The 12,271-nt window shown below is 37.4% G+C and overlaps 2 protein-coding genes, 1 non-coding gene and 1 pseudogene across 3 annotated transcripts in view; 2 read left to right on the forward strand and 2 right to left on the reverse strand.

Moving 5' to 3' along the window:
• LOC104708047 lies at positions 56-3,279 on the forward strand (annotated as a pseudogene).
• TRNAR-CCU lies at positions 3,398-3,470 on the reverse strand. The gene has a single exon. It is a non-coding gene; the product is annotated as a tRNA-Arg (tRNA).
• LOC104708048 (receptor-like cytosolic serine/threonine-protein kinase RBK1) lies at positions 5,429-7,797 on the forward strand. The gene is made up of 8 exons (XM_010424532.1): positions 5,429-5,603; positions 5,726-6,187; positions 6,269-6,526; positions 6,623-6,777; positions 6,857-6,936; positions 7,029-7,167; positions 7,254-7,403; positions 7,519-7,797. Exons 1-8 carry the CDS (start codon positions 5,591-5,593, stop codon positions 7,672-7,674), a joined length of 1,413 nt encoding a protein of 470 aa, XP_010422834.1. The 5' UTR covers positions 5,429-5,590; the 3' UTR covers positions 7,675-7,797.
• LOC104708049 (AP2-like ethylene-responsive transcription factor AIL6) overlaps positions 7,983-12,271 on the reverse strand; it is a 5,465-nt gene continuing 1,176 nt past the window's right edge. Inside the window, exons 3-9 of the mRNA XM_010424533.2 lie at positions 11,130-11,847; positions 10,868-10,950; positions 9,558-9,566; positions 9,385-9,473; positions 9,214-9,287; positions 8,989-9,116; positions 7,983-8,901 (exon numbers count right to left, since the gene is read on the reverse strand). Of these exons, the coding sequence (XP_010422835.1) occupies positions 8,366-8,901; positions 8,989-9,116; positions 9,214-9,287; positions 9,385-9,473; positions 9,558-9,566; positions 10,868-10,950; positions 11,130-11,847 (1,637 nt within the window). The 3' untranslated portion in view covers positions 7,983-8,365. The remainder of the gene's footprint in view (positions 8,902-8,988; positions 9,117-9,213; positions 9,288-9,384; positions 9,474-9,557; positions 9,567-10,867; positions 10,951-11,129; positions 11,848-12,271) is intronic.

The following is a 12,271-nucleotide window of genomic DNA, read 5'->3' on the forward strand; positions in this document are numbered from 1 at the left end:
GAATGATAGAAACTTGCGTTTGCGTTGAGAAATGTTAAAAGGTTAATTTTGTCAAATCAAGACTTCTGTAGTTCTTCTTGTATCATTCTGTGAACCGGACTCGTGGAGGTTGTCGTTTCGGTTAGTTTAACGACGTGCCCACCAAGTGTTCGACGGAATGATTTTTTTTTTTTTTTGTCATATAAGTCATAGAAAGTTTATTGTTTTCTGAAAGCCATGATCCAGGGTTACAAATTTTTTAAATTAGTTTCTTAAAGTTTTCAGTTTTTACATCGTTTTCGAAGATAATGTTGTTAGGTATCTGGGTTTGTTCTTGCACGTAGGCTAACGTATGTTTCAATTTTGAATATCACTTGGGTCGATTTGTTTGCTTTCGTATACAATTATTTATCATACTCCTTTCATCGTGCATTGACAAAAGTATTAAACTAAGGAAATTGTACTGTTTTTAAGGTTGATTGTTAATTAGTTAATTTCTGAGGTTTGAGCTGGCTATCTTATTTTTCTAATCCTAGGTTTGTCATTGACTCGATTTCTCAAAAAGAACAGATCTTTTGACGCTTCTTCTCATCGTGCATTGACATGTTCTTGAGTTTTACATATGGAATCATCTGTGTTCGTGACTAATCATCTCTTGTTCCATGACTAATTGTGGTCGTGCATAAACTAGTTCTGTGGAGAATAACTGTGTCAATGTTCCACTTTTCATGTGATCCCTTCTTTGTTAAGTCTCTAAACTTTGACTCTGCTTATTCAACCATTGGCTCGAGGGGAAAACAAAAAGGTCTTCTCTTTGATATGCCTAAGTTACTTTTGTGATTATTTTTAAGCTATTCTTAAAATTTTAGGATGAGCATCAAACATGTCTTCCTCATTTTTTAATAATCTGTCATATCATATGCCTCAGCAATCAGACAGAGTTATGATTTTTTTACTCTTAAGGTCAACTATTTGGTAACTTAATGTTTGTTTATCAAAAAAAAATTCCTGTGGTAGCTGGCTGGGATCACGCACTAGATGAATTCCTTCTTATAATCATGGTTTAGTCATTGACTTGGTGTTAAGTATACATATCAGTAGCACCATCTTTGTCTCTTGTGCTAATAGATGCTTCTGTTTTGTAGATGGCTAACTCAATCCTGTTCTTTTTCTTTGTTTTGGTTCTCCCTTTTGTCTGTTCAGTTCAGTTTAACATATCTCGTTTTGGGTCAGAGGTTTCTGAAATAGTGTACCAAGGAGATGCAAGGGCAAACGGGGCTGTTGAGCTTACCAACATAGACTACACATGCCGTGCCGGATGGGCTACTTATGGTAAGCAGATTCCCTTATGGGATCCGGGTACTGGTAAGCCTTCGGATTTTCGTACCCGTTTCTCCTTCAGAATTGATACCCGGAACGTTGCGTACGGTAACTATGGTCACGGGTTCGCTTTCTTTCTAGCTCCAGCAAGAATCCAATTGCCTCCCAACTCAGCTGGTGGTTTCTTGGGTCTATTCAATGAAAGCAACGCTCGATCTTCTTCTTTCCCACTCGTTCATATCGAATTCGACACATATAGTAATTCAGAATGGGATCCTCTCGACATGAAATCTCATGTGGGAATCAACAACAACTCTCTTGCTTCCTCTAACTCCACTTCTTGGAATGCAACCTCACACAACCAAGATATAGGCCGTGTGCTGATCTTCTATGATTCCGCTAGAAGAAACTTGAGTGTCTCTTGGACTTACGACCTAACATCTGATCCTAAGGAGAGTTCAAGCCTATCTTACATCATTGATCTTTCAAAGGTTCTGCCATCAGAAGTTACAGTTGGGTTTTCTGCGACATCTGGAGGGGTCACCGAGGGAAATAGACTTCTGTCATGGGAGTTCAGTTCAAGCCTGGAGCTAAGAGATATAAAAAAAAGTCAGAATGACAGGAAAGGGATGATAGTTGGTATTTCAGTTTCTGGGTTTGTTTTGCTGACCTTTTTAATTGGCTCGCTCATCGTCTTCTTGAAACGAAAGCAGCGGAAGAAGAAAGCAGAGGAGACAGCAAACTTGACATCGATAAATGACGATCTCGAAAGAGGAGCAGGACCAAGAAAGTTTACTTATAAAGATCTTGCATCAGCTGCTAACAACTTCTCAGATGATAGGAAGCTAGGGGAAGGAGGGTTTGGAGAGGTTTATAAAGGGTACTTAAACGCCTTAGATATGATGGTTGCGATAAAGAAGTTTGCTGGCGGATCCAAGCAGGGAAAAAGAGAGTTCATAACCGAAGTAAAGATAATCAGCAGTTTGAGACATCGAAACCTGTGCAACTCATTGGTTGGTGTCATGAGAAAGATGAGTTTCTAATGATATACGAGTTCATGCCAAATGGTAGCCTTGATGCCCATCTGTTTGGTAAAAAGCCGCATCTTGCTTGGCCTGTGAGGTGCAAGATAACTCTCGGTATTGCCTCTGCGCTGCTTTATCTTCATGAGGAGTGGGAGCAATGTGTTATACACAGAGACATCAAGGCTAGTAATGTGATGCTTGACTCCAATTTCAATGCCAAGCTTGGTGATTTTGGGTTGGCTAGATTGATGGACCATGAGCTGGGTCCGCAGACTACAGGGTTAGCAGGAACGTTTGGTTACATGGCTCCTGAATACATAAGCACCGGAAGGGCGAGCAAAGAATCTGATGTTTATAGCTTTGGAGTTGTTACATTAGAGATTGTTACAGGAAGAAAATCTGTGGATCCAAGACAAGGAAGAATGGAGCCTGAAACAAGCCTTGTAGAGAAAGCGTGGGATCTCTACGGAAAAGGAGAAGTTATCACAATAATTGATGAGAAACTCAGGATTGATGGTTTCGATGAGAAGCAAGCAGAGTGTCTCATGATTGTAGGGCTATGGTGTGCTCATCCAGATAGAAACTCGAGGCCTTCGATAAAACAGGCGATCCAAGTCTTGAATCTTGAAGCACCGTTGCCTCATCTTCCGACCAAAATGCCTGTTGCTACTTATAACGTATCATCTTCGAGTACTACATCAGTAAGCTCTGGTGGAGCTACAGTAACGTTTTCAAGTGCTCAACATGGTCGTTAAGCAGATCCGTTGTTGCTGTGTATATAAAGCCTTTTCTTTACTCTCGTTTCTTTTGTGTGCGTGTGTGTGTGCTGTATTTTTTAGTCTTTTGCCTTCTGTATTATTTGATCTTTCCTGTTTCTTCTGTGTGTGTGTGTTGAACTGAATGAATCCTTGTGCTTCTGTAATCTATTACTTGGGGAAAACTGATAGATCTCTTATTTGCATATCGTCTTCAGTTTTGTTTTTGGTGTCTTTCACTCTTTTTTAGGTTGGGCCTTATAAAACTCAAAAGAAGTAAATGATAAAATTTGAAAAATAAAAACATAAAGAAACGCACGCGCCAGGTAGGGGTCGAACCTACGACCTTCTGCTTAGGAAACAGACGCTCTATCCACTGAGCTACAGGCGCTTCTTGAGACTAATAATAATCTGAACATATATATTGTACTTAGTCAGATGGATGTCTATAGCGTAGAGAAAAACGGTTGAACTGACTTCTCTCTAACCGAAATTCACATTGGTGAGTTTGGTGGCGATTTTTAATTTCTGGGATCTTTATTTTTGAGAAAATTAATGGTTGTGGTGTATATTAACGGGTTTAGTTCACCAACTAACACAATTAATCTTCCCTACTCACACTGCGCTCGTTTTGTTTTTATGCAAGACTAAATTACTACTACCACTAACTTACTTCTAGACAACCAAATTTATAAAACCCGAGTCATTTTGTAGAATTAAGTTTGTGTTAAAATTCTGCTTATTGAATTAGCATGATGAATAATAGATAACAAGGTTTCTTTTGCGTATGGACAATGTGTGTACTGTCTATTGTGTATTGTGAAAGTTCCCGAACTGTTTGTTACTAATGAATGGGCATTCAATGTATGGTGTATCGAGACAGTGACAAGTGCTAAAAATAAGGGGTTAATATAACATTTCACTTGGGGTTGCCTCTAAAGAAAGTTAGTTGTTTAGATGGATGTCTATAACTCACTTTCTTCATTTTTTTTTTTTCTTTTTTCTTTTTTCTTCCACGCCTTATATATATGGTGGTGATACAGTATCTCATAAAGTCATTTTAATCCTCGGAAATTAAGGAATCCATCCACATAAGAAGACATTAAGATTTGTTTTTATTATTTGCAGCCCCATTAATTGGTACATACAAGTCTGAGGTAGGTCCATATTGTCACGCATGACTATGGTTACGTTGAGAAAGAGATAAATATGATAATTTTATTCCTAAACCAAAACAATTATAGCCATCATTACGAATGGATAACTCTTGTTTTATCAGCCTTTCAAATCATTAATAACAGGGATTATGTAGTAGAAACTTCTTTTTTGTATAAAAAAGCTCGAAAGTGATAGTTTTTGTAAATGAAAAAATGAGGTATAAAACATGGTCTAATATTTTTTTAAAAATGATATTAATGGTCGATGGCTTAGTTTTGTAGTCAAATTTGTCTGCCATATGTTTCCTCTCTTTATGCCGCCACGAAAAATTGAAAATATAAAGAAGAATCAAGAATCAGACAGCACACTCACACCATTTGTCGATTTTAAACTTTGTCAACTCCTATAAATGCAAATCCATACATTACATATTTTACATCCTCTTTCTTCCTTTGTAATTGTCGTCGTTTTAAACCATACTACGTACATCAAAAATATTAAGCCGTCATTCAAACTTATAAACGATTAACCCGAATGCTCCGACGCTTTCAACCTCGGTGAAGTTGTAAAAAAATGAACTCAAATGTAAGGAAAAATAGCTCAAGGGTGTGCTATTTTTTTTATAAAAATGTCCATATTATCACATGGGCTATTTATTTCTTAATCACGAATTATAGCTATTTTGCGGAGAATATAATTTGAGTGAAATATAATCTGAACAAACCCCCTTTAATAGTATTGAAAATCTCAGTTTCATTACCAAGCAAAGGTGATGTGTCTTAATTTATTTTGGACTAAAATGCCCACAAACCAGCTCCAGATAGAGAGATTATTATAGTATCAAAACCGTCGACGATGTTTCGTACATCGTAAAGGCGTTAGTTACGGCATCAATCTCTAATCCTTTCATCTTCTTCCTCAGAAACTAATAAAATTTAAAACTAAAAGTACTAACTAATCTAGAAACCAGAAATATTACAAAAACAAAAACAAGAAAAACAAAACTTGACTTCACTTGCAGTTGAAAATGAAATGAAAAACAAAAAGAGTTGGAGTTGTATAAATATAGCAGAGATTCCAATCCATCTCCACTCAGCAAAAAAGCTGACTCTTCCCTCTAAACTTTCTTTTTCTTCCAAGAATAACTATTTCGTTTTTTTTCCTCTCTCTCTCTCACAAAGAAACAAAACAAAAAAAAATAAACCTCTGTTTTCTCTGTTTCCCCTAATTCTCTTCTTCTCTGTTTTTTTTTTTTTTTTGTAGAAGAAATTTGTTCAATGGAAATCTGAATGTAATTACAATTCAAGGGCTTATTCTCTTATTAGAGGAAGAAAGAAAAAAACCATTGGAGCTATGGCTGTTGAAGGTAATTAAACCTATACATAAAAGCTTAAGTTATTTTTCCTTATTTAAGATAATGGAAATTTCTCTTTTGTCTTCTGGGTTTATATTGAAAATAGAGAACTACTTTTTGTATTCATTACACAGAGAACGAAAACAAAGAAAGCAAAGATCATCAAGAGATAGAGCTTCATAGGAACGACTTAGGCCTCGAAGATTCGATATCTCCAAGAGGTGTTCTCGGTAACGCAGCTATCGTTTCAGATTCTGACAACAGTAGTTGTAGCTCGTGTTCGTCTGATGATAAATCATCTGCGACGTCACCGTTTTCAAATACTCCTAAGAACGTTTCGTCTTCTTATTACCATGGTCTTCAATGGAACAAAATGATTGAATCTATCAAGAAGAAGTCCATGAGACGTTTCTCAGTCATTCCTCTTCTCGCAAGTTATGAACTTACCCGTAAAAACTTGCGGCGTAAGCAACCTAAGTTCTCTCCCTCTGATAATAATGCGGCCTTCCCTAGCGAAGCCTTCTTCATGGCTAAACCTTCTTGGAGAAACTTCACTTACGAAGAGCTCGCTGCAGCCACTGACTATTTCAATCCTGGTAAAGACAAAATAAACACAAACCCTTGTGAGAATCTGAGTTTCTGATGTAAAAAACTCTGTTTTGTTTTGCTTTTGTTAGAGAACATGATTGGGAAAGGAGGACATGCTGAGGTATACAAAGGGGTTTTGGCTGATGGTGAGACGGTGGCGATCAAGAAGCTGATGAGTCACGCCAAGGAAGAAGAAGAAAGAGTTAGCGATTTCCTTTCAGAGCTTGGTATAATCGCACATGTAAACCACCCAAACGCAGCTCGCCTTCGCGGTTTCAGCAGTGATCGCGGTTTGCATTTTGTGCTTGAGTACGCTCCTTATGGCAGTCTTGCTTCATGGCTCTTTGGTATGCTTAAAGTCATATTTTTTTGACTGGAAATATATCTTGTGTCTAGTATCTTTAGACAATGTTGTGATCTTTTTGTCTCTTTGATCTTTGTAGGATCAGAGGAGTGTTTGGAGTGGAAGATAAGGTACAAAGTGGCTCTAGGTATAGCTGATGGTCTGAGTTATCTTCACAATGCTTGTCCAAGACGGATCATTCACCGTGACATCAAAGCTTCCAACATATTGCTCAACCAAGATTACGAAGCTCAGGTAAATGATCTTTGACCAACATCTCTGAACATGTTCTTGGTATTAGGTTGGTTTGAGAACCATGTCTACCTCATTACAGATTTCAGATTTCGGACTTGCAAAATGGCTTCCAGAGAACTGGCCTCATCATGTTGTATTCCCTATCGAAGGCACATTTGGGTAAAAAGAGAGAAAGCTTCTAAAGTTTTGATGAACATCTTTAATGATCAAAACTAAAAAAACCAGGTTTCATTGGCTCTTTGTTCCTCCAGGTATCTAGCTCCAGAGTACTTTATGCACGGCATTGTCGATGAGAAGATTGATGTGTTTGCCTTTGGGGTATTACTTCTAGAGATCATAACTAGTCGCCGAGCTGTCGATACAGCAAGTAGGCAGAGCATTGTTGCATGGGTAATGTATCAAGAACTCTTTATTTAGAGTCATCAAAGTTTCAGCTGGAGGTTTTTCGTTTACCTTTTGTCGATTTGGTAATACAGGCAAAACCTTTTCTTGAGAAGAATAGCATGGAGGACATTGTGGACCCTCGGCTAGGGAATGAGTTTGATCCAACAGAGATGCAACGAGTGATGCTAACAGCTTCAATGTGCATACATCATATAGCCGCTATGCGACCTGACATGACTCGGGTATGGTATATTATATAATCTTCTCATCTTCACCTTGAGGCTAGAGCCAAAACCTGAACTTTTTGTTCAACTGCATATAGCTTGTGTATCGGTTATAATGTGAAATCTTGTGCAGTTAGTGCAGCTGTTGCGTGGAGAAGACGGGCCAGCTGAGCTGCAGCACAAGGCAGGTGAAAGAACAGTGAGTGTGAGCGCATGTGATCTACAAGATCACACTTCTTCCTCATATCTCAATGAGCTAACCCGCCATAGGCAACTCTTGATGGAGTAAGTAGAAGCAATCAGATCAACATAATCCCTAATAACAGTGCCCTCTACAGAAAAACCAAAAAGAACTGTTTTTTATTTTCCCTGTTTTTTAGATTTTTCTTTTCTTGACTGAGTTTTTGCTTGTTTATTCTCCATTGGTAGTTTTTTTTTTTTTTTTTTTTTTTTTTCCAACCCAACTGTGAATATCTTCAACATGTGTTGTCTTTCTCTTGTTCTACTGAACTTTGTTAGTCTCATCAACCTCCGAAGAGTTGTCAATTTGATACCAAATGGGCTCATAAGTAGATATAGAACAACAACAACAGCAACTCAAAACATTCTGAAGATAACTTTTTTTCATAAATGGAAAACAGAGTTCGCTACGGATAAGCTGATGAGCCTTATACATACAAAATATAAAAAGAAACCACCCCCCTAATTCCCAAAAACTACCATTTTCTCCACCGAGCTTACGTTTAATACATTAATGAGCCCAACCATTTTTAAGATGCTACCACATTTCACCCCCATCTACTCCTGCCTAAACAACAACAGTTAATCAAAACAAAAACATAAGTGAGATTTTTTAGATCCTTCTAGTCAGCTTATGATGGGTTAGCCAGAATCAAGAAGTTGAAGTTGAAGTTGTATCCCTTAGAAACGAAAAAAACTTGACTGATTAGGACAATATTGACTCATCAGGAAGTTGGGTTTTAGTAAGACTGATTATTAGGCCAGAGGAAGAACTCAGCCGGATTTGGCGCCATAAGTCCCATTGATCCCTGAACGTTGGAGTTGTTATTAGATCCGGTCGAGTCAGAAGCTGCATTCGTAGGAAAATGCTGGAAAAAGTTCTGTTGTTGCTGCTGCTGCTGCTGCTGTTGTTGTTGGTGATGGTAAAGGGCAGCTGCTTCAAAAGGGATTCCACAAGGAATGATCTGTTGAGACTGAACCGCTGAGTTAGGACAAAGAGCGAAGTTAATGCTACTGTGATTCGGAGATGACTGAAGCTGAAGCTGTTGCTGCTGCTGCTGAAAATGATGAAGTTGATGACCGAGGATTGGCTTTTGCTCTGATGAAGCAGCTTCTAAAGAGAGCTTAAGACGTTTAGCTGCACCACCAATGGGAAGTGCACTCTTCATGATGGCTTCAACGTCGTAACGGTTCATCTCAAAGTTAGTCACAGCGTTTATTCCTCTGAATTTGATTGCTGCTATGTCGTACGCCTCAGCAGCTTCCTCTTCCGTCGCTACAACAACACCACAACTTAACTTTAATAACAACAGAAGATGATTATTAAACTATCTTTAAGACCAAGTTTGTTGAATTTACTTACCAAAGGTTCCGAGGTAAAGATCTTTATTCCCGGCAACACGGCCAATCCTTGCTTGCCAACGTCCTTGTTGATGATGCCTTGTTACACCTCTGTATATCGAAGCTCCTCTAGAGAAACCGCTGCTCTTCCTGTATTATATTGATTTTAATAAACCTCCAGTTATTATCAAAGAAACATACTTTAACTATTAAATATAGTATGAAAAGTTTTTGCTTTTGGACTTACCTCCTGAGGGAGGCAATGAACTCTTGCTTGGTCATGTGCTTCATGTCCTCCAATTCTTTGGAGTAATTGGTAATCTATTAAAGCATTAGAGTGGATTAGTAAAGAGTTGACTAATGTATGTAAATTAACCACAAACGGATAAAATCAGAAGAGGAGTAAGAAAGTAATTACAGGGAAATTTGTGGTAGCAGTAGCATTCCAGTATTTAAGAGCCGCTAAATCGTAAGCTCGAGCTGCCTTATCTTCTTTGTCATATCCACCTAAATCATTAAACAAATTTAAGACACCATATATACATATTCAACATTATTTACATAGCTTCAGATTCAGATATTTGTTCTTACCCAAGTACACTGTTGATTCAAAGCAGAGCCAAAATGCATCCCCATATCGAGTAGCACATGCAAAAAGAGAGTACAAGACTTAGCCAAAGTTCTAAAGACGTTTAAATTACTAGTTCTATTATGCAAAATGATAATGCTAAGGCACATTAGTTGTCAACCATTATATTAACATTTTAAGAATGTTTTATACCAGTCTAATGAATACTCAGAAAGCAAAAGTGAAAAATTTGAAAATAAAACGAAAAAAGAGCATAGAAGTGTTGGATGTGGTCAAACCCAAGATCCCCACTCTTGTGTGGTGCGTACTGGTAGCCCAAAGCAAAAAAAATATAAAAATAAAGCAAAAGCCACTGAGAATATTCAGACTTTGCTTTGTTGATGTGAACACTACACATAAATCAATCTGACACCTTATGGACAGCAGAAACACTACACCCAACTCTCTGAAAATTTTCATTAATAATTTTTGAAATCCCTGATATCTTTCTTCAACACAATAATTTGCACTCAAAATCAATCTCTAATCAACCTAAGTACTACTCTTTCACTATACCTACAAGGCTAAAACTGATGAAAAACAGTCCAATGGTCTCAAATCACATTCCTGCATAGAACATCAAATCATATAGTATATATATAGGCTAACACTTAGAGAGAGAGTAGTAATATGTAGTAGGATTAGAGAGGGTCAAAGTGGGTCCAAAAACATGTCAATCAAGAAACAGAGATTTGCATCATATAGGCAATGCCATGAGGACCCCATCTAATGTACCTTTAGGCTTTAGTATGTGTAAGAGTGTGAAATGAAAGGAAAAAGAAAAATGTAATAAAGACAAAGGAACAAAATGGCGGCACCCTTCTGCTAAATATATGAAAAATCAACAACAACAGCTATATTTTATATACATTTCTTTTTTTTTTTTTTCCAGAGTCAAAAGTATTGTCAAGTTAACAAAAAAAACTTTGGCTCCCCTTCACAAATACAAATCACCACCCAAAGTTCTATCAATCATAATATAAAGATATAGACATATCAATAGAAAAAAGAAAAAGGTAAAGCTTCTTTTGAATCTTGCATTCAATTTTTTTGTCCTACTATACTTCACTCTACTACTATATGCTTCTTAAACCCACTTAGAAACATCAAACAAACCCGGTTTTTACGATAATTTTATATCGACTTTTTATATCGACTTATTATAGACATGAGAAAACAAATAAACTCAAAAATCAAAATACAATCTTGGTTTCAAGAAACTGTGAAATCAAATTATAAAAAAAAAATTGAATGAGAACAAAAAAAAATATACCTTGACGTCCTTTCCTGGCCTGACCTTCTCTCCTACAGCTATTATCCCATAGATGAGCTTCATATCTTCCCGTCCATCTATGTCTGCATATCAATCAATCAAATAGTATTACATTAGTACTTTTTGCACTTAAACTAATAGTAATAATAACCTTCAAGTCTTTGACCAAAGGTCAAATAACACAAAACAGTTTAATTAATTAAATTCCCTAATCACAACAAAACTGCCTTGGATACTTCTTGTCTTAATAGAATGAACTTACCGAGTAACACCTCTGTAAATCGAAGTCCTTTGTCCAAACGTATCAGCAATCTTCTTATTAGAACAATCCGATGTTTCAACAGCCACGATTGGCTTCTCTTTCTCAGATTCTGTCTTCTCGCTGTTCTCGTTGTTGTTGTTGTTGTTGTTGTTTCTCTCACCACCACCACGGTAATGATGATTAGTAATCTCATTATCATTACGGTGCTGATTAGTACTGTTGTTAACGTTAACCGCAAGTGACAAAGCTCCGCCAGTGGTGTTGGTGTTATTATTAGATCCACCGTGAAACCCTAGGTCAGGTCCAGAAGAAGATTCAACAACGTGACCCAAATACTCTCCAGCGAGATGAGTCCTTCCGATAGAAACAGAGTCATCGACCTCAGAACCGGAGTTTGTAGAGAAAGCGGTTTGAAAACCGGCCATGGTTTTGAAATCGTGGTGATCGGAGTAAAACCCGGTTTGGTTATGGTTGTGGTGGTGACGTGGATCGTAGATTTGAGTAAGGGAAGAGTCTTGTGTTTCGGTTTGACTGTTGTCTGAGTAACGAACCATCGAAGAAGAGTCACCGAGAAAATCTTCGAGCTTAGGGATGTGACTCTGAGTATGAGACTGCGGGTCTACGAACGTTGTTAAGATTGTTGAATCCGCCATTGAAGCTGCTGCTGCTAAGTGAGCTTCTTCTTTGAAAAACTCTTGTGGCTTTTGATTCGTCCAACCTATATATATATAAAAGTTGATGGATTTTAGATATATACGTACATACCCACAAGATTTAGAAAAGCAAAATCGAATTTTTTTTTGTTTTTTTGGGTTAAGAAGATCAAAGAAGAAGAGATCACGAGGAGAAGTACGTATTAAAACCTTATTGAGAAGAAATAAAAATTAGATTTTTTTTTTTTGGTTGTTTTGCTTATGCCTTTCTCGGGAAACAGACAAAAGTCAGAGAGAAAACACGAGGGTGGGGGGAGAGGCTGAGTTCAGCAAACTCAGTTATAGGGGATGGGATAAGCTACAACAACCAAGTCGGTTACTACTCAGAGGCTATACTTAACACACCTCCTCCTATGTACTGTTCATTTTCAAGACCACCACCACAAAATCATTATTCGTATATTTCGTACCCAAAAAAAAAAAAAAAAA

Source organism: Camelina sativa, chromosome 8, assembly GCF_000633955.1.
Source record: "Camelina sativa cultivar DH55 chromosome 8, Cs, whole genome shotgun sequence".
Classification (NCBI taxonomy): domain Eukaryota; kingdom Viridiplantae; phylum Streptophyta; class Magnoliopsida; order Brassicales; family Brassicaceae; genus Camelina; species Camelina sativa.